Source organism: Cetorhinus maximus, chromosome 3 (genome assembly GCF_964194155.1).
Source record: "Cetorhinus maximus chromosome 3, sCetMax3.hap1.1, whole genome shotgun sequence".
NCBI classification, from domain to species: domain Eukaryota; kingdom Metazoa; phylum Chordata; class Chondrichthyes; order Lamniformes; family Cetorhinidae; genus Cetorhinus; species Cetorhinus maximus.
In genome coordinates, this window is record NC_135881.1 from 194,351,424 (window position 1) to 194,372,472 (window position 21,049).

Sequence of the window (21,049 nt, forward strand, 5' to 3'; positions counted from 1 at the left end):
ACAGTGAGTGTGGCTGAAGAGCAAGCACACAATGTAGAATTACACGTTATCTCTGGAGGAGTTGATTCAAACATCTGAGAGTGCTAATCAACAAAAGCCCATAAAGGAAACAATTGAAAGGGAAAACAGTAGACGGTCTGCAGAGACATTTGAGAAGTCTGTAAATGATGCAATGGAGTCTGTTAAGGAATATGAGAATGCTGAGGATACAATCAAAGGACACGCTGAAGAGAGTCCAGTAATGCAGAATGTTAGTGGCCCTATAACTTTGATCATGCCCTTTGAGAAATGTGGATCCTTTTTTTGAGGTGGTGGAAGCTAATGTGTCAATAGTAGGTGAAAATACAGTTGAATCCATCAGTGTGGCAGAGAATAAAGATCTGGCAGGCATATTGGATTGATAACTTGAACATTTTTTTAAATATTAGAATGGAAAAAACCTGGACTAAATATGCACAGGAGAAATATTTTTTGTTTTATTCAACTTCTGTGGAATCTTAAAGTATAGCTTCCATCTTGTTTTTAACAAAACCTGTGTTTAAGAAATGGGGAATTTTAGTTGTAATGTAATGTATGATGAGAAAATAATCATTAAAATAACAAAACTCAGACTGGGAATTTTCTCATAGCTGCTCATGCTGAACAACATAACGTTGGCAGAAGTGTAGCAGAAATCCCTTTTCTGCATGAACGTGGGTTCCACTCACCTGTTGACAAAGTGCAGGAATGCGAGTAGTTGTTAGGAAGTTCCTAGTCCAAGTATGAGATAGTGTCTGATCCTTGTGTTGGCTGCATGTCAGAATTATCATCAGTGCATTGTTTTCCATAACTGTAACAGGAAAGACTTACTCCTCAGTCATTACAAGTTTGGTAGGGGCAGAACTATTTTTAGTTTGGCACCCATTCTGCTCTAGATGTTGTACACAGATACATCCTTTCAGAATGGAAGTTCGACTTTATGGTGCTCCAACCATTATTTTTGACCAAACTAATATTTATTTTATATGCAGCACATTAGATATTCAAAAAGGGATAATATTTTGATTATATAAGTCCGCATTTTACACCGCAATTTGCTAGTACTTTGGTTAGAAGAATTGCATTTTAAGTTTGCCAAACCTGAGTCTTATATATTTATCACCTTTTTGATCACTGTATGAGAGAGCTGCTGCTATCCTTGGTACTCCTGCTGCTTCAAGAGTCACGATTTACATACTTTTTGCCTGTTTGCTGCTTTATTTTGCGGAATGTTTCTGTTCAAATGATAAATACTGATGACATAGAGGAACACGCTGTAGAAAAAAAAAAATTGCCTGAAACTATGAGGAAATTAGACCTAGCAACTCGGGTACAAGTCATTAACCTGTGCCAAGTGCACATGGCAATTTAGAAACACTTGCTTTCACAAAGTTTTGGTTAGCCTGTTTGTTTTAGAATACTGTTAGTACTCACTATTTGAAGAATAATTTAAATGAAAGGATAGTAACAATTTTTTTTATATATTTCTCAAAGGAGCTAACACTAACAGCTTTTTAAGCATACTAAAATGTAAGTGAGAAAATAATTATTTTTTTTATCCACTTATTTTGAGATTTAATAATATTATTCATACTAAAACAGCTGAGCAGGTGATTTGAGAAATTTAACCCAAACAGGTATTCTAGATCTGAGGTTGACACTTAAAATGCAACAGATTCCAGAATGCTTGAGGCAGATAACTAGTTTTGATCCTAAATTGATCTCTCGATATTTGATCACTTTACACTTTCAGTGATTACAGACTAAATTTATTTTTACTTAAGAGTTGGCAATAATCCTGGTGCAAAAGCTTTATATTGCAGGGGAAACCATATCTGCCTCAGTCATAAGTAGCAGTTCATGAGTTGGCTGGATGTACAAAGTTTTCCATTTGTTCTGGTGGCGAATTAGTAAGCAATACCAGAGAAATATTGGACGCTGAGTAAAAAGATAAAAGTAAGCATCAAGGCAACTGTAGGAATTTTTTTTATATAGAAAGTGAAGCAAGCAAAATGTTTGACTCAAAATCTAGCTGAGCTGATGAGGCTTTGCTTTTGTATTCGTTATCACCAATTTTCAACCTGTGCTACTTACATTTTTTTTAAATAAGCTGTTAGAGTACAAATAACCTGTTGAAAGTCAGCTTCTTGACATATCCCTTGGGAAGCAGAAAGTAATTATTAATGGAGTGATTATATATGCTTAAGCACCAGATCTGAAGTTCATTGGGAGTAAGAATTATAATTACAGTACCAAGTCAGTTGGTTATGTTTTGCTAGTGGAAATTTGGGGTAAAACTTTGCCTTGTTTCCCAGTGTTTTTTTTGGCTAGCTGCAGATGTAACCTTTGAATTATTTAGAAAGAATACATGTACTATGCAGAATTGGTAAGCTCTGATTTCAGTAGGAGCTAAATTTTACTCTCCTAAATTGTATTTATTGGGAGTTGTTGTTTCTGTTGTGAACTGTTCTGCAGTAGATGATTGCCACTTTGTATTTTTATTCGCTTAACAACTGAAGTGGAATTGTTATCAGTGTTAGAAAGTTTTTTTTTTGATCTTGAGGTTCTAGTCTTAGATAAGTTTTGCTTTTATTTTCAGAGATGCAGCGATAATAGTGTGACTTAAACTTGCTGATACTGTTTTGAAATTTGTAATCAACTGTCAGCATGACATATTGTAAAGAAAAATAAAGAACGGTAGACAGCTGGCCCATTACAGCTTTTTTTACAGAAGTGCTATATACAGAAATAAGAAATAATCAGAAGAGAAAGCTTGGCGATGATACATAAGAACTAGGAGCAGGAGTAGGCAATTCAGCCCCTCGAGCCTGCCCTGCCATTCATTACGATCATGGCTGATCTCATGGCATGAATGTAATATCATTAGCAGGTATTCATGTAGCAGCTTGCACAAGCCCCTTTATATATTGAAATGTGTTTTTTTTTAAGAGTCATTTTCCTTTATTTTTACTGTAGGTGATGTTTACTGAATTCTTATGTTAGGTGCAGAACTTGTAAAAACAAGCAAAACAGCAGTGATAATCTACAGTTTTATTGTATAATATGATTCAGATTGTATGTATTTCACCTTTCTACTGTTTTTAAAAAAAAAAAGTGTGCGGGTGTAAGTTGCCCCTTTACTTCCTCATGGCATATGGTAGTGATTGCTTACCCCCGTGAATAAGTCACCCACAATTTCACAGTTCTTAAAACTCTGTGTGAAGGTGCAAGTTATGGGCCAAATTTTACAATACAGGTTATCCAATAAATAATCTGCCAATATACCCCAGTCAAATGTATTATGACTCTCACCATTGTTAATCTTGGAGAACAGATTAGTTTGTTGTTTTGGGTTTCTAGATGTCCTATGATCTTGCTTACTGCAAGTTTGGCAATTGATGTGCTACCACATTGAAGTTTGTTAACTTCTGGTCATCAATATTGTTGCATCCCTGGTGACTTTTACAATTTTGCGAAGAATATTTCCTATTCGCAAAAAAGCATTTACACTTTAATTCAGTACTAAAGCTTTCGTACTTCACTAATGAACATTCAGAACAATGGTTTTGTAACAGTGTTAGATTATGTGAATCCCCTTTTGATGAGGTATTGTAACCATTTGTTTTTTGTGTAACAATAAATAATTTGGTGGAAAGTGTTGTCTAAAGGGTTGTTTTCTAACCTTTGGTTACAAGCACATGTCATTGTACATTAGAAAGTTGCCCTTCATGTTGTCACTAGTGCAAGAAGTGTTTCAGGGTAAACAGCTTCCTAAAGCCTCATAGAAGTTACCATGAGCTTAGAATTCCTGATATTATCTCCAAAATGTCATGAATCATGCATTTGATCTGAATTCATTGTTCTATCTCACCACTGGTTAAGAAAGATCAGCCTCCAGACTTAATTTGCAGCCAGTGGTACCCAGTTTTTACAGTGGGCTCCAGCTCTCAAATAGACAGTGGGACAGTGGAGATTTAAAAACACAGGTAAGTTTTTAGAATTTAAAATAAATGCGAAATAAAACTTAAAATGAAGAATATAGGAGAAAGATCAGCGACCAAAAAATTGTATTAAATAGTTTTCAAAATATTTTTACTGTAAAGTGTAGATGTTATCTTAAATTGCAGTAATAAAATTATGTTGACATCTCTGCCTTTGATGTAATATTTGATTTTTCACTGAAAAATGTCTTGCGTGTGATGCATATTCCCTGGGCGTAAACTTTACTGGTTTACTTTTGAGTAACACTTTCTACGGGAAACACACTTGGAATGGGATTTCTGATGGCGAAATGTTGCTAGTCATGAGTTGCAGGTTGCTGGCCACTATGTCGTACTGTTGTGCTATTCCATTCACCTGACATCCGTTGAGCAAAAAGAAAGACTTTCATTTATATAGTGTTTCTCACGACCACAAATGTCTCAAAGTGCCTAGAGCCAACAAAATACTCTTGAAATGCAGTCACTGTTGTAATGTAGGAAACGCAGCAGCCAATGTGCACACATCAAACTCCCATAAACAGCAATGTGATAGTGACCAGATAATTTGTTTTCCTGGTGTTGGGTGAAGTATACATATTGGCCAGGAAACTAGGAATAACTTACCTGCTCCTCTTTCAAACAGTGCCATGGGATCTTTTACATTCACCTGATGGGGCAGATAGATGGGGCCTTGGTTTAATGTTCCAAGCAAAAGACAGCACTTTCCACACTAGCACCCCCTCAGTAATGCACTACAGTGTTAGCCTTGATTTTTGGGTTCAAGCCCCACTCATGGGTTTGAACCCAGAACCTTGTGGGGTAAGAGTGCTACCAACTGAGCCATAGCTAGATAAAACTCAATGCAAAATTAAATTGCAGAAATAGTTAGTTTAATGTGTGAGCTTCTGCCCTGAATTTGTTTTTAATTAAACTATCTGGCAATCAGCTGTACACTGGATGTATGTCCCTCAGCACATAGTCCTGGACCTTGAACAGATGCCAGTCTGCAATACTCGGTCATCGAGAGCTTTTTGCACTGGAAGACCATGTTTTGGGCAGACCAAAAGGTGTCTTTCACCAAGTTGATGATCCTCCAGTAGTGGTTGATGTTTATTTCAGTGTGTATCCCTGGGAAAATCCCACAGCGCACAAGAGTCCTGCGTTATGGAGCTGCTCAGGATAAACCTTGACAGAAATCCCTGCATCTCTTTCCAGACCTGCTTTGCGAAGCAACACTCCAGAAGGAGGTGGGCAACAGTCTCCTCTACTGCAGCCACCCTGAGGGCAGTGTCGAGAGGGGGAAGAGACACTGGCGTACAGGAAGATCTGGGGAGGACCCTTCTCATCGCCATCATCATTGCGTTTCTTTATGAAATATACTTCATTCATAAAATTTCTAACTGTATATGGCACAACAGGTCAAAGTAGACATTACATGAAGTTCCAAATAGATCAGTTTCTTTTAATACAGTATGTCACACTCTGCAGTGCTTCACTACACTTGCAATCTGATGGGGAGGGCTCTTTCCTCCAGTCAAGCTACATTTTGTGCTTGTTTGAAAGTTTTAGCATAAATTAATTTGACAGTCTGCAAAAACCATTCGCCATCTCCTTTTCCTGCAGGGCCTCTGGGACGTTACATGCCGCCCACTGCCTGATGGACTTGTGGTGAAAGGGGTTTTTGTGCATAAACTTTTCTGCGAGGGACAGGTGGTGCGACACACTCCAACTGACTGGGGCGTTCAATGGCAATGTGGTGAAACTAATCCTTTGCAACACTAGGGACAGACAAAATCTTGGCATGTAGTGACAATTAGTGGTGAGAGGGTGGGGAAATGATGTGGGGGAGAGGAAGGGGTTTGGAAGATCATGGGGCAGGGAATTGAGGATATGAGGTTAAGGGGCAGTGGGGGAGGGGAAAGTGAGCAGGGGCACAGGAGGGGTGTGTGTGGGTAAGGTGGGGGAGAGGGGTGTGGGTGAGGTGGGGGAGAGGGGTGTGGGTGAGGTGGGGGAGAGGGGTGTGGGTGAGGTGGGGGAGAGGGGTGTGGGTGAGGTGGGGGAGAGGGGTGTGGGTGAGGTGGGGGAGAGGGGTGTGGGTGTGGGTGAGGTGGGGGAGAGGGGTGTGGGTGTGGGTGAGGTGGGGGAGAGGGGTGTGGGTGTGGGTGAGGTGGGGGAGAGGGGTGTGGGTGAGGTGGGGGAGAGGGGTGTGGGTGTGGGTGAGGTGGGGGAGAGGGGTGTGGGTGTGGGTGAGGTGGGGGAGAGGGGTGTGGGTGAGGTGGGGGAGAGGGGTGTGGGTGAGGTGGGGGAGAGGGGTGTGGGTGAGGTGGGGGAGAGGGGTGTGGGTGAGGTGGGGGAGAGGGGTGTGGGTGAGGTGGGGGAGAGGGGTGTGGGTGAGGTGGGGGAGAGGGGTGTGGGTGAGGTGGGGGAGAGGGGTGTGGGTGAAGTGGGGGAGAGGGGTGTGGGTGAGGTGGGTAAAGTGGGGGAGAGGGGTGTGGGTGAGGTGGGTAAAGTGGGGGAGGGGGGTGTGGGGGAGGGGGGTGTGGGGGAGGGGGTTAAAGTGGGGGAGAGGGGTAAAGGGGAGAGGGGTGTGGGGGAGGGGGGTAAAGGGGAGAGGGGTAAAGTGGAGGAGGGGGGTGTGGGTGGGGGGTCGGGGGAGGGTGAGTGAGGAGGTGGGGGGTCGGGGGAGGGTGAGTGAGGAGGTGGGGGGTCGGGGGAGGGTGAGTGAGGAGGTGGGGGGTCGGGGGAGGGTGAGTGAGGAGGTGGGGGGTCGGGGGAGGGTGAGTGAGGAGGTGGGGGGGGTGGGTCGGGGGAGGGTGAGTGAGGAGGTGGGGGGGGTGGGTCGGGGGAGGGTGAGTGAGGAGGTGGGGGGGGTGGGTCGGGGGAGGGTGAGTGAGGAGGTGGGGGGGGTGGGTCGGGGGAGGGTGAGTGAGGAGGTGGGGGGGGTGGGTCGGGGGAGGGTGAGTGAGGAGGTGGGGGGGGTGGGTCGGGGGAGGGTGAGTGAGGAGGTGGGGAGGGTGAGTGAGGAGGTGGGGGGGGGGGTGGGTCGGGGGAGGGTGAGTGAGGAGGTGGGGGGGGTGGGTCGGGGGAGGGTGAGTGAGGAGGTGGGGGGGGGGGGGTGGGTCGGGGGAGGGTGAGTGAGGAGGTGGGGGGGGTGGGTCGGGGGAGGGTGAGTGAGGAGGTGGGGGGGGTGGGTCGGGGGAGGGTGAGTGAGGAGGTGGGGGGGGGTGGGTCGGGGGAGGGTGAGTGAGGAGGTGGGGGGGGGGTGGGTCGGGGGAGGGTGAGTGAGGAGGTGGGGGGGGGTGGGTCGGGGGAGGGTGAGTGAGGAGGTGGGGGGGGGTGGGTCGGGGGAGGGTGAGTGAGGAGGTGGGGGGGGGTGGGTCGGGGGAGGGTGAGTGAGGAGGTGGGGGGGGTGGGTCGGGGGAGGGTGAGTGAGGAGGTGGGGGGGGGGTGGGTCGGGGGAGGGTGATGAGGAGGTGGGGGGGGTGGTGGGTCGGGGGAGGGTGAGTGAGGAGGTGGGGGGGGTGGTGGGTCGGGGGAGGGTGAGTGAGGAGGTGGGTCGGGGGAGGGTGAGTGAGGAGGTGGGGGGGGGTGGGTCGGGGGAGGGTGAGTGAGGAGGTGGGGGGGGTGGGTCGGGGGAGGGTGAGTGAGGAGGTGGGGGGGGGTGGGTCGGGGGAGGGTGAGTGAGGAGGTGGGGGGGGGTGGGTCGGGGGAGGGTGATGAGGAGGTGGGGGGGGTGGTGGGTCGGGGGAGGGTGAGTGAGGAGGTGGGGGGGGTGGTGGGTCGGGGGAGGGTGAGTGAGGAGGTGGGTCGGGGGAGGGTGAGTGAGGAGGTGGGGGTGGGTGAGTGAGGAGGTGGGGGTGGGTGAGTGAGGAGGTGGGGGTGGGTGAGTGAGGAGGTGGGGGGTGGGTCGGGGGAGGGTGGGTGAGTGAGGAGGTGGGGGGTGGGTCGGGGGAGGGTGGGTGAGTGAGGAGGTGGGGGGTGGGTCGGGGGAGGGTGAGTGAGGAGGTGGGGGTGGGTGAGTGAGGAGGTGGGGGTGGGTGAGTGAGGAGGTAGGGGGTGGGTGAGTGAGGAGGTAGGGGGTGGGTGAGTGAGGAGGTAGGGGGTGGGTGAGTGAGGAGGTAGGGGGTGGGTCGAGGGAGGGTGAGTGAGGAGGTAGGGGTGGGTCGGGGGAGGGTGAGTGAGGAGGTAGGGGGTGGGTGAGTGAGGTGGTAGGGGGTGGGTCGGGGGAGAGTGAGTGAGGAGGTAGGGGGTGGGTCGGGGGAGGGTGAGTGAGGAGGTAGGGAGTAGGTCGGGGGAGGGTAAGTGAGGAGGTCGGGGGAGAGTGAGTGAGGAGGTAGGGAGTGGGTCGGGGGAGAGTGAGTGAGGGGGTGGGTCGGGGGAGAGTGAATGAGGAGGTAGGGAGTGGGTCGGGGGAGAGTGAGTGAGGGGGTGGGTCGGGGGAGAGTGAGTGAGGAGGTAGGGAGTGGGTCGGGGGAGAATGAGTGAGGGGGTGGGTCGGGGGAGGGTGAGTGAGGGGGTGGGTTGGGGGAGAGAGTGAGGTGGTAGGGAGTGGGTCGGGGGAGGGTGAGTGAGGTGGTAGGGGGTGGGTCGGGGGAGGGTGAGTGAGGGGGTGGGTTGGGGGAGTGTGAGAGGTGGTAGGGGGTGGGTCGGGGGAGGGTGAGTGAGGTGGTAGGGAGTGGGTCGGGGAGGGTGAGGTGGTAGGGGGTGGGTCGGGGGAGGGTGAGTGAGGTGGTAGGGGGTGGGTCGGGGAGGGTGAGGTGGTAGGGGGTGGGTCGGGGGAGGGTGAGTGAGGAGGTAGGGAGAGGGTGAGTGAGGAGGTAGGGAGTGGGTCGGGGGAGAGAGTGAGGTGGTAGGGGGTGGGTCGGGGGAGGGTGAGTGAGGAGGTAGGGAGTGGGTCGGGGGAGGGTGAGTGAGGAGGTAGGGAGTGGGTCGGGGGAGGGTGAGTGAGGAGGTAGGGAGGGTGAGTGAGGAGGTGGGGAGTGGGTCGGGGGAGGGTGAGTGAGGAGGTAGGGAGAGGGTGAGTGAGGAGGTAGGGAGTGGGTTGGGGGAGGGTGAGTGAGGAGGTAGGGGGTGGGCTGGGGGAGGGTGAGTGAGGAGGTAGGGAGAGGGTGAGTGAGGAGGTAGGGAGTGGGTCGGGGGAGGGTGAGTGAGGAGGTAGGGAGAGGGTGAGTGAGGAGGTAGGGAGTGGGTCGGGGGAGGGTGAGTGAGGAGGTAGGGAGAGGGTGAGTGAGGAGGTAGGGAGTGGGTCGGGGGAGGGTGAGTGAGGAGGTAGGGAGAGGGTGAGTGAGGAGGTAGGGAGTGGGTCGGGGGAGGGTGAGTGAGGAGGTAGGGAGAGGGTGAGTGAGGAGGTAGGGAGTGGGTTGGGGGAGGGTGAGTGAGGAGGTAGGGGGTGGGCTGGGGGAGGGTGAGTGAGGAGGTAGGGGGTGGGTCGGGGGAGAGTGAGTGAGGTGGTTGGAGGAGGGTGAGTGAGGAGGTAGGGAGTGGGCTGGGGGAGGGTGAGTGAGGAGGTGGGGGGGGTGGTGGGTCGGGGGAGGGTGAGTGAGGAGGTGGGGGGGGTGGTGGGTCGGGGGAGGGTGAGTGAGGAGGTGGGGGGTGGGTTGGGGGAGTGTGAGTGAGGTGGTTGGAGGAGGGTGAGTGAGGAGGTAGGGGGTGGGTGCAGGGCTCCAATGAGCAGACTGCCCCGCGGGGAGCCCACACTCCCAATTTGAATGTTAACGGTCCCGCTGTGTGGTGGGGGAGGGGCTTAGGGGAGGATTCTGGGGGAGGAGTTTCTCCACAGAGCGCGCCCTCTCGCTTTGAACAATTAACGGTCTCGGTGTCCGCGTGCCGCCATTCTATTTCCGCCGGCGAGTTTGGTGACGTCAGTTCCGGGCGGAAGGGGCTGGCGGTTAACCGGTGGAAGCAGCAATGGAGGCGCAGGGCGAGTGTACGAGTTAGACAGGCGGGGAGGGGCGGTTTATCTTGCAGCTCCATCGTTTTTATTTTTAAATTCAGATATGTTGCTGTTCTTGTAGTTTTAAACTGTTCCCAATATGTTTGGGTTAAAGACAACCTCTTTCACCACCCTGATTGTGGGGGTATTTGTTGCCTATGTCTTACACACTTGCTGGGTGATGTATGGGATAGTTTACACCAAGCCCTGCACTAACCCCAAGAACAAGAACTGCATCAAGCCTTACCTAGCTCTTAACCCTAAAATTCAGGTCAGTGCCTTTGGTTTTTACACACTGCAGTTGATTCTCCTCCAAAATTCAACGTATCACATGTTAGCTAAGTTGATGCCTTTCCTCTAAATTGTATATTTTAGTTCAGGATATCAATATGATGTGGCTTGAAAGTTTTTTTTTAAAGGTTTGCCTAATACTTTGCCTGTGGTTTAGAAATTTCATTGATGTTGAGACAGTGACTGAATCAACTTTAGAAGTGGGAAGTTTCACTGTTATACTGAGTCTTGGGCAGTCCATCTTGGGGTTGAGGTTGACTTGCTTCCACTTTAGTTTGATTGGCTCTGAGATGGATGGTAAGTTTAATATGTGATCTGCAGACTCTGCCATATGTGAGTCAGGTGGTGATTGGAGGGTTGGGTATGTGAGTTGTTGGGAGGTTTGTGTCCTCCCTGCGACGCCGAGACTTTGTCTCTGCATTTTTCAGATGAAACAGTTTGTTCGGTACCTTCCCGAATGAACCTTGCCCGGTCACAATCCAGGGTCTACCATGTGTTGGTGGGGGTGTTTGACCTCTTCAGGGATGCTTTGAAGTCATCCTTAAATCCTTCATACGGAGGAATGTTATACTGTACTTGCATTCACAGTCACTGCTATTGCTGTAAAAGTTGCTCCATTTATGTTGTGGAGGGACAGCCAGCATCACTATAAAACTGCTCGGAATGTGTGCAGTTGTTTTAAATCGCAGTGACTTTTTCTGCAACTGGGAGCACCGACAAAGGTCAGGCAAAATCTGAACTATGCTGTGATTGATGAAATAATTTTTAGGGAGGCTGAGAACATGGGCTAGCACTTGCAGCCATTTTCTTGTTTGCACATGTCCCCCAGCTGGAGCTCAAAGGAACATATTTGGACCTGTCGACTGCATCTGGTGACGGGGATACCATCCTATTTACTTTGACAATTTATTAATGGAGGAGGCCTTGTGCTGGCACATTACTGAAATAACCATAGGATATCAAGTTGAGATTTTCCAGCGAATCCCTGAAGTCACCAGATTTCCCTGTTATTGGAATTTAGCATTTATTTTTATATTTAATGACTTACTGGCAAATTGTTTCTGTTGCTGAGTATTTGTAAAAGGCCTGTGATACTGGCCCTGTTTTCATGGGTAACTGGCACCCTTTAGGAAACTTGGACCAGTTTTCCCAGGAATAAATTTGTGGGTGGGGGGAATGGGCGGATGTGGTCACAAAAGGGTCAGTATTTGCAGGGGTGGATTACTTGCACAAAAACATGCTGTGACAATTGTCTTCATGTGGATTTTGTTTTCATGATGCGGTAGGGTGAAGCTTTCGCCAGAAACTGCTGCATGGTTTTCATTTGTCACAGTCATTGAAGAGGTAGTTAAGTGGCACTATCTTGTGATGTTAAAACAGCTATACATGCATGCTTATGTATGCACATTTGTTTCAGTTCTCTAACTGAATTGTTGAGATGATCATTAGCACGTTGGAGAGAGGAGTGCCTATGGTTGGTTTGTGTTGAGTTTTCAGAAGGCTTAAAGGTTCCAGGTAAGATTTTTTTTATATAGCAAAAATGAAAGCTCTCAGAATTAGGAAAGAGTAGCTTGTGACATGGTTAGTAATTAGTTGGATGGTAAGAAACAGAATAGAGGTAGACGGAGCTTTCTTTGAATAGGGAGCGTGACTGGTCACGTCCCCAAGGATTTGTACTAGAGCCTCAGTTTTTAACTGTATACCCTGACAACTTGGATGAGGGAATAGAGAGTCATATGTGCAAATTTCCAGAAGAGATTAAGTTAGGCACAGTAAGTTGTGTAGATGGGAGCAGTGGGTTACAGAGGGAAATAATCAAGTGAGTGACCAAAACTGTGGCGGATGGCGTTCAATGTAAAATCACTGATTCCAGATCTGAGACAAATCAGCATTTTTTTTATTGGTGAGAGACTATGAACTATGGAGGAAAAAAAGTAATCAAAAAGGCTAATGGGATGTTGGCTTTTATCTCAAGGAAGTTGGAATGCAAAAGTGAGGAAGTTGTGCTTCATTTGTATAATGCCTTGATCAAACCCCACCTGGAGTACTGACTTCAGTTTTGGGCACCACACCTCAAAAAAGATACATTAGTCTTGGAGAGCATATAGTGTAGATTCAGCAGAATTATGGGTTAAATTATGTGATTGGTTGCACAAACCTGGTTTACTGTGTCCTTGCATTTAGAAGGTTAAGTGTTGATATAACTGACGTGTTGATAAAAAAGGAAGTCGATGAGTTGGAAAGAGAAACTATTTCCTCTGCTGGAATTGAGAACACAATGTCATTTTTAAACTGGGTCTAGACAATAGAGGAGTGAAATCCTGATGCATTTTTACACGAACAGTACTGGAAAACTGAACGCATGCACCCCCCAAACCCCCACAATTAGCTGTGGATTTTGGTTCTGTTGAAGTTTTCCTTGGATAGGTTTTTGTTAGGTAAAGGTATCAAGTATGAAGAAAAGGTGAATAACTAAAATTGAAGTACAGCTTAGTCATGACCTAAATTGAGTGGCTGAACAGGCTTGGGGAGCTGAAGATTCCTCTCCTGTTCCTATATTCTGAAAGTAGACCTGGCTCCCTTGGAACCACTCTTCAAGCCACACCCTGCCTTGGAACTATATCGCTGTTCCTTCATGGCCACTGGAACTCCCTTACTAACAACACTGTGGATGTACCTACATCATGTGGACTGCAGCAATTCAAGAAGGCGGCTCACCACCATCTCCTCGAGGGCAATTAGGCATAGGCAATGAATGCTGGCCTAGCCAGCAACACGATCACTCCGTGAACTAACAAAAAGAAATTACGGAATAATTTCTTTGACTGTAGTGGCAGCTGATATAAATTTAGCATTATTCCATACATGTTTTGCTTTTAAAGGCTGAAGTACATTTAATTATAATGAAACATTTCTTTTTGTAGAACCAGGTGCCTGAATGAATAATATTTGATGTGTTGATACTCTCTTTTATTTCTCGGTCTTGGGTATGAATTTCTAACATTTCTTTTCATCCAGTGAGAACATCAGGTAGACATAAAAATAATGTTTGAGTTTTGCCTCACCTACAGCACTACAGCTACCCTACAGCTTGCTGCTAATTCTGTGCTGGAAATGATCAGATTAATTTTATTTCAAAGATTTACACGGTGTGAGGATAACACATTAGACACCAAGAAAGAAAGAAGACTGGCATTAAATAATAACTTTTCACAACATCAGGGTGCCCCAAAGCAGTTTATAGGCAATTAAGTAACTGCGGTCATTTTTGCACTGCAGGAAACACAGCAGCCAATTTGCACATAGCAACCTTCTACAAAGAACAATGTGATAATGACCAGATAATCTGTGTTTAGTGGTTGTTAGGTAAATATTGAGCAGGACACTGGGGATAACAGCCCTGTTCTTCGAATTAATGCACGGGATCTTCCACATCTCACTGAGAGAGCAGTTGGTGCCTCAAAAGATAGCATCTCTGACTGCAGCGCTCCTCAGGTACTACACAGGAGTGTCAGCTTAGAGTTGAGTTCAATCTCTGGAGGGGGATTTGAACCTAATATGCTTTGACTCAAGAGGTGAGCCATTGTTCAAAGTGCAAACTACTGGCAAGGGTCAGTGTAACTCAACTTTCTCTAGCATTTGTGAATTCTGCAGCAGCTTCAGTGGTTTATTTTCCAGTACTTGCGATGTATCCTCTACCTTCCCATTTTGAATCGGGTTGTTGACACAGACAAAGACCTTCAGAAGATGTAGTGTTAATCTAACCGGCTTAAAATTGGCTGCTGACAGGTTTTTATGCGGATCCTGTGTGTCAGGGGACTGTTTCTGTGATAGCACAACGCTGTAGCTGACCTTGAAATAGTTTTGACCCACAACATTATAAAATTGACTTTTAAAATGGCAAGGAAGAAAAGGCCAAAATCTTTTAATTGTTTGGCCTAATATGTGCTTGTTTTACTAGTGCTTGAGCAGTTCTTGTGCTTTTTAAATAATTAGCTCAAACACAGTGAATGGCAGCTTTATTTTTTGCTGTCTTGTTAAAGATCAACTTTGTGGTGTATCAAATTATGACTGAGGTCAGCTAAAGCATTGTGCTGGGAAACTACCCAGTTTTATTAGAGCAACAGCACTGAAAACAGCTCTTTCCAACCAACAGTGCCTAAAAAAACTTTCCAAGCTTAGCACGACAAAATTCAAGCATCACAATCCAGCAAACAAGAAATAAAATTTGAGATAGGACCAAGTTGCCTGGACAGGAAAGGTTGAATTGTGAAGATTCAGAGGCCGGTTGGACAACCCAGAGATGACACCTACTCCTAAGCTGCTTTCAGAGCAGCTGGTGTGACAGTGAACCTATCACGGCACCATTTGATTCCTGTGACAATTGTCAGGCTCTACAGCTGCAACCTGATCAAATCATCTATTGAATGTGCTCTTTTTAATCAGAGGCTAGCTTCCTTATATTTTCTTCCCAAAGCTACCCAAATGATGGATGTGGCTTCCTCTCAGGCCCTATCTATTCCTATTCTGAGCCAAGTTCTAGGAGGTGTCAGAGAATGCCCTCGGATTGACAATTTTTCCTCCTTATGTGGGCATACCCAGCTTTCAATCTGTGCTTTGGGAAGATGGCATGAGAGGCTTCAGCTTGTGTTTCATGTTGTTCAGGTGACGTATGTTGGTTTTCAGTGAGATGCTTTGCCAAAAAGGAAAAACAATGAGACTACATAATTTTTAATTCTCATATTGTTAGAGGCAGGATTAAATTGTTATTGATTTTGCTGACAACATTTGACATTCTTTGAAACAATTATTTTCAGTTTTCTGCGACTTAGTGTTGTGGTGTTCATTGTTTGCACTCCCAATGTTACTTGATGTGCCTTTGTTTGCTTATATGGATGATGTTAACATTGCCATTTTAGTAAATGCTTCTTTCAGGAACACAGCCTTGAAAGAATAATGGAATAAATGATTTTTCTTTAAAGTTTGCTTACAGTTTTGAATTTGTATTTTAGCTGAGTGTCTATACTTCAACAAAAAGCAGTGTTATTGATGGAGCCAATTTAAACCTCATATTGAAGATAGAACACTTTGATGTGAACTCTAAGTTTGAGAGGTAACTACTTTTCACTTTAATACATTCTAGTGTGTTTATTAATTATGTATGTGGGAAACCTAAGTCACACCTGAATTAGTGAGTATTCCACACTTACCGGTGGGTAGAAGAGTATGCCCATAGTCTGAAGGATGCTGATCTCTACTTCACTTTTCTAGTCTTTCCAGAAAACGGAAGTAAAAAGGAAAATGAATTTATGTCACTGTTTATTGCCAATTAATTCTTAGATTTGAAATACTGTTTCCTGCAGATATGTTAAAAAGACATGAGCACAATCCTTTCCTACATAACAAGACCATTTGAGTATGGAGGGTTCTGGGGTAATAGGAGAGGGGAGCGGAATCAGAAGGAAGGATAAATAACCCCAAAGAACCTTAGCACCAGGATTCATATTTTCTGAATGCAAGCTCCTGTAGTGCTCTATAAGTATTGTTTGAACCTTTGGATGTAGTTCAAAAGCGTTAAATAATCAGCGATGTTTACTCAAAGATATAATCTACTCTTAATTGAAAGTTGCTTAATTCATTTTGGATGTTTTTTTTGAGTACAGAATGTACTACTACTCTGTTCTACTTGTTTAATTTGCGGTAATTCTCATTTTTCATGTAGAAATGACTTTGAATGATCAGGAGTAGACTAGTTGCTTACCCATTAAGACAGGCATTCTAATATGTAATAATTGACTCCAGGCTCATAAAATGATTATTCCTGGCTAGACCTCCTAACTATATTTTTTCTTGTGGAACATTCTTCCAACGTTGAGCATTGCACAGCCAAATCGTCCTCTGCCAGAGGTCACCCTGGAAGGCAAGGAAAGCCCAACCTGTGAGGAGCTTCTGGATTCCAAAATCAATGTCTCTACATAGCTGGGCCTATTGTAGCTCTCATTTTCCTAACCTCACTCCCATATTCTGGTGCTCCTTCTCAATTACCACTGCAGCTCTCATCAGATTTATTTTCTCTAACATGTCCGTGATTTGGTTTTTCAACCAGCTTCTCTTTCTTCAGTTTTCTGACATGGTCAACTTCACTCATTCTTCTGGCACTGTTTCCATATATTTTAAAACTTTTCTTATTTATCTCTTGTGACATTTCTATTCTCGCTTGTTAAAGTTCTATCCCTAAACTCTCCTTTCTATCCAAGCTCCTTGAATATGTACCCAAGTACTTATTACTAATTGAGTCTCAAGGCCTAGTTTATGACCAGACAGCGGTGACAAGTCACCAGTTGTGTACTCTGTAACTATGACCACAGCTTGCTGTGCTTCATTCTCCTTCTCAACCTCTCAGCTATCTTGGCACTTAACTATTCCACTTTTCTTCACATTTTCTCCTCCAAACGCCATGACTATAGCACTACACTTTTGTGATTCTAATCCTATGTGTACCAACATAGTCGATGAACCTGGCATAATGGTTTATTGCACCCCAATCAAACAGGTCACCTCTGTGTCCAGTTGCTTGCTTTTTGGTCTGTCTTTATGAATAACTGCAGATAGTTATCCAAGTTGAGTAGCGTAAGGCTGTCATAGGAGTCAAAAGTGAGGGTCTCAAAATTGATTCAATGTTATGTTGGGAGCCAATGGAACTGTGAAAGAATGGGTTGGTGAGTGCCGACTTTGTGGATAAGAAGATTTGTGCCTTGGAGTTCTGCATTAACTGGGAGGTTCGGGAGGCCAAAATGGGCAGGCTTCAGAAATTTGTCCTCAAGGTGATGAATGCATGGTGCTGAATATTGACAGCAATTAGAGTAAATTAAGAACAGAAGCAGCTGATTTGAAATGGGTGAGAGAAAAATCATGGTGCTGGACCGAGAGAAAAATCATGGTGCTGGACCGAGAGAAGATCAGATTGATGGACTAGATGTGGGGCTGACCATTAATGTTGTTTTCTGAAGTGGGCCTTTAAAAATATATATTAACGTTTTCCAAAAACGGCTCATAATTTCTTGGTTACTCTTGAGTGCCAGCTATTAGACCCTGGAGTACATATTTCAGTTGTGCATTGAGAGTAGAATGTGTAATTTGCTAAGTAGTTTGTGTTTAATTTGGGTTAGTATGGGTGAAGATTTCACTTCACAAATCCATTCAGTAGTTTCCTGGCTAATAGTTATGAAAGAGCTGCTCAATACTGGAACTTCACCAGCTGAGAGAGATGAAGAAGTTGGGGAATATGTGGATTAACTTTTTCAGCAAACCTTTTCATCAATGCTACTGCACTGGATTGGGTGGTGCAATGTATAAAAACACTATTCTTTCATCTCTGAAGCCTAGGTTCCCATCCATCTAAAAGCAATCGAGAGTCTCTCTGCCATATTTGTAATGGCCTCAAGTGAAATGCAGTGAGGGCTTATCTCTATTTTGACTGTTGTGAGGCCATAGAACAAAACTGTCCTTAAGCAGAGCGCAGAAATCATTAATACTGTATGAGAAACAAAAACTGGTAATGTGTTTGTCTCCTGCTCCCTTAGTGAGAATATTTTGTGTCCATCTGTTTAGCTTGTTCAGTGTTGCTAAGATATTCCTTTTCCCATGTTAATTATTGGATGTAGAGAATGAATACCAACACAGACTGCTTGGGTCAGTTGGCAAGCTTGTGTAATCTCTGTATAAATGCAATCTTTTAAAATTAATCTTCATTGCACAATATCATCCACAGTATTGGATGCTGTGTGGGAAAAGACATGTTATGCAAGAACTGTGGAAACTTCATTGTGTTGTTTACACCTACAACTCTTAAAATGGAGAATTTTGGTAAAATGAATTAAACAAGTACTTCCCAGCAAAACGTGTAGTCCAAATGAGTTTGACTTTTTAAAGGAATAAAAAACTACAGAAACGGTGATCTACAGATTAAACGCCAACAAATAACTCAAATTTGGTTGAGATTTTAATATACAATTTGTTTCAATGTTTGCTTTTTTATGGAGATGATTGTATCTAATGACACACAGTAACCTGTTAAATGCTATGTTCTTTGAATTTCAGCAATAACTGTCAAATATCATTAGAGATAATTAGGTGGAATGAGTTTTCATTTGGATTTAGTTTCTCTTTAATAATCCCCTGAATTTATTTTGAATTCTACATTCTTTGACAATAAAACTTGGTTTACCGTGAATTTTATCATTTTAATTAATGTCATTGCACCAAGCTTAGGTAATATATGTATATAATAACCATGGCTTCTATGGATCATTCTATCTAACATACATTCCTTTATCTTTTTAAAGGGTCGTCAATGTTTCATTACCAAAGAAAACCCGTAACAATGGGACACTGTACACTCACTTATTTCTCCACCATGTTGGCATACCACCTTGGCATGACAGTAATCACGTGTATGGCATTGGACACCTTACAACATACATGATTCCTAAACCTGAGGAAATCAACCTAATTACAGGAGAGACCGAGGCCCAAGTATGTGTTTTAAGAATGACGAACGGAAATATAATTAAAACTAAAGTTAGAAAAAGTGAGGCTCTCTGAGCTAGTGACAGCTCAACGCAGGTCCCTGGACAGACACAAACCCCTGGCATCACCTGAGCTTGAAGGAAGCCACATGACGTTTCCACTTTATTTCGAGTATTGATTTTAATAGATTGAAAACATAGCAAGTTCAGACTGGGCTACGGTTGGTGATTTGCTCCAAAATTAGTAGCAAATTGACATTGTATTTGGAAATGTGAAAAGAGGTGATTTCAGCAAAAGTAGCCAATTTACTTTAATTATTAATGGGTTCAGCAGCTTAAAGCACTCATACCTCGACTGTACTGCTGAGAGAAATGGTTTTAATCACTCATCTTCAATCATTGGAGATGCTAGTTGCCTGGTAAACAGTTGCTGTTTCTAGCTTTTTAGTAGATTGTGTGGTTAATAATCATTGCCGTATAATTTTGCATTTCCTGGTCACTGTACCATAGAGCCTAATTGGTGCTGAAAATGGTACCTCTTCACCCAGAGTTTTCAGAAAACTCAAGGATCTTGGTGCATTTTAAAATAACATTTGATTATATGTTGCCTTTCAGACAATGCAGTTTATTTTTGCTTTCTCAACTTCCTTTCCACTGATCAACCTAATTGCCCGGAAGTAGTACGCTGCACTATTAGGTGGGTGGGCATAAGTATTCTCCTGGCGTAGTGAGAAACCCTTGCTTTCTTCAACATTAGCAAGACCAAAATCACCCTGTTTTCTGCCTTGCCCCCACCGCCACTCCCCAGAATCAATTTCCGATCATACTGACTTCCCTGGCTGGCTGCTTGAACTCAACCCATTGGTACACAGCCTTGATATCTTGTTCAGCCTTGAACTGAGCTTTGAGCCCTATCTCCAGTCCATCAACCAGTACTGTCCATTTCCAACTTTGAAGCTTCACTTGACTGTCTCTAACTCAGTCCCCTTGTAGCTGAAATTCCCAGTCCATGCCTTAGTTATGTGAGACTTTATTTTTCCAAGGTGTTCTCCACTGACTTCTCAACCTCTGTTTTACGTAAACTATAACTCTTCTGAAATTCCTTGCCTACCTGCACAAATTCCTCTTTACCTATCACTGGCTTCTTAGCCTCTTGCATTGGCACCCTACTCTCAGCATCTCTAAAATTCTCATCCTTGTCATCAAGAGTTTCTATGGCCTGTTTTCTGCTATAACATCTAAGATCTCACTTTCTGCTTTCCTTCTCTCCCTCTGGTCGACTGTAACAACTCCTGCTCCCCTCTCTGGTAGAACCTTCATATCATGCCACATCTTTGGCTGCACTTTTGGTCACTGCCTCCTCTTGCTTGAATGTATGACTCACCTCGAGAAGCTTTGCTATGTTAAAGGTACTGTGTAACTAAAGTTGCTATAGCAATCTTGGTTCAGTGGGCGACCATATGCTCCATATTCAAATTTTTGCATATGAAGGATTGAATTCAAGGTAGCAAAGCTATTTGGGAGGATTTGATATTTTGAGAAAAATTTATATAGATACAACATTAAGATTCCATTTTATAGAAAAACGTGATGGTCTGGATGTCCAGCTTAAGTATTGTTGTGATGTTATTCAGGTCATTTTTTTCAGCGGCCTGACAAACATGTGATGTCTTGAGATTCTTATTAAAGTTCATCTGTAGCATGCGTAGGGAATACTCTGTTTTGTTACAGAGACAGTAAAGTTCAACAGACTGAAAGTAGAACAATTACATGGTAGTTAATCGACAAGAATGACTTGCAAGGTTTTGGATGTGCAATAATTGTTGATGTAATGTAAATTAAATAAGTGGTGGGGAGGGTTCTGGAAAGGGGATACGTAGGCTTATAAAGCAAAAGGACATGGCAGCCTTGCAGGTCAGCTATTTAGGTAGTGATACCCAGTGTGACAGGAAGGGACAGAGAGTGCAAACATTAAAAAAACAGCAGCAAATAGGGTCAAAAAGGAAAAAAAATAGTAAAAATGCAAAATTAATGGCTCTTAAATGCACGTAGCATTCGGAACAAAATAATAGAGGTTAATGGGTATGATCTTGTAACCACATCTCCATAATGGCTATAAGGAGATCAAAGCTGGGGACTAAATATTCAGGGGTATGTGACTTTTTGAAAGGGCAGGCAGGAAGGAACGGGTGGTAGGGTAGCTTTTTTAGTATGAGATGGAATAAGTGCGATAGCAAGAAAGGATCTTTGATTGGAAGATGTAGAATCCATATGGGTGGAGGTAAGAAACAAGAAGAGGA

General features: G+C 44.7%; 1 protein-coding gene across 1 annotated transcript in view; it reads left to right on the forward strand.

The window, feature by feature from the left end:
• Nucleotides 1–9,871: 9,871 nt before the first annotated feature.
• The window catches only part of clptm1l (CLPTM1 like), a 32,048-nt gene continuing 20,870 nt past the window's right edge, over nt 9,872–21,049 (forward strand). The window contains exons 1-3 of the mRNA XM_078539490.1: nt 9,872–10,201; nt 15,234–15,334; nt 18,567–18,756. Coding sequence (XP_078395616.1) covers nt 10,031–10,201; nt 15,234–15,334; nt 18,567–18,756 — 462 coding nt within the window. The 5' untranslated portion in view covers nt 9,872–10,030. The remainder of the gene's footprint in view (nt 10,202–15,233; nt 15,335–18,566; nt 18,757–21,049) is intronic.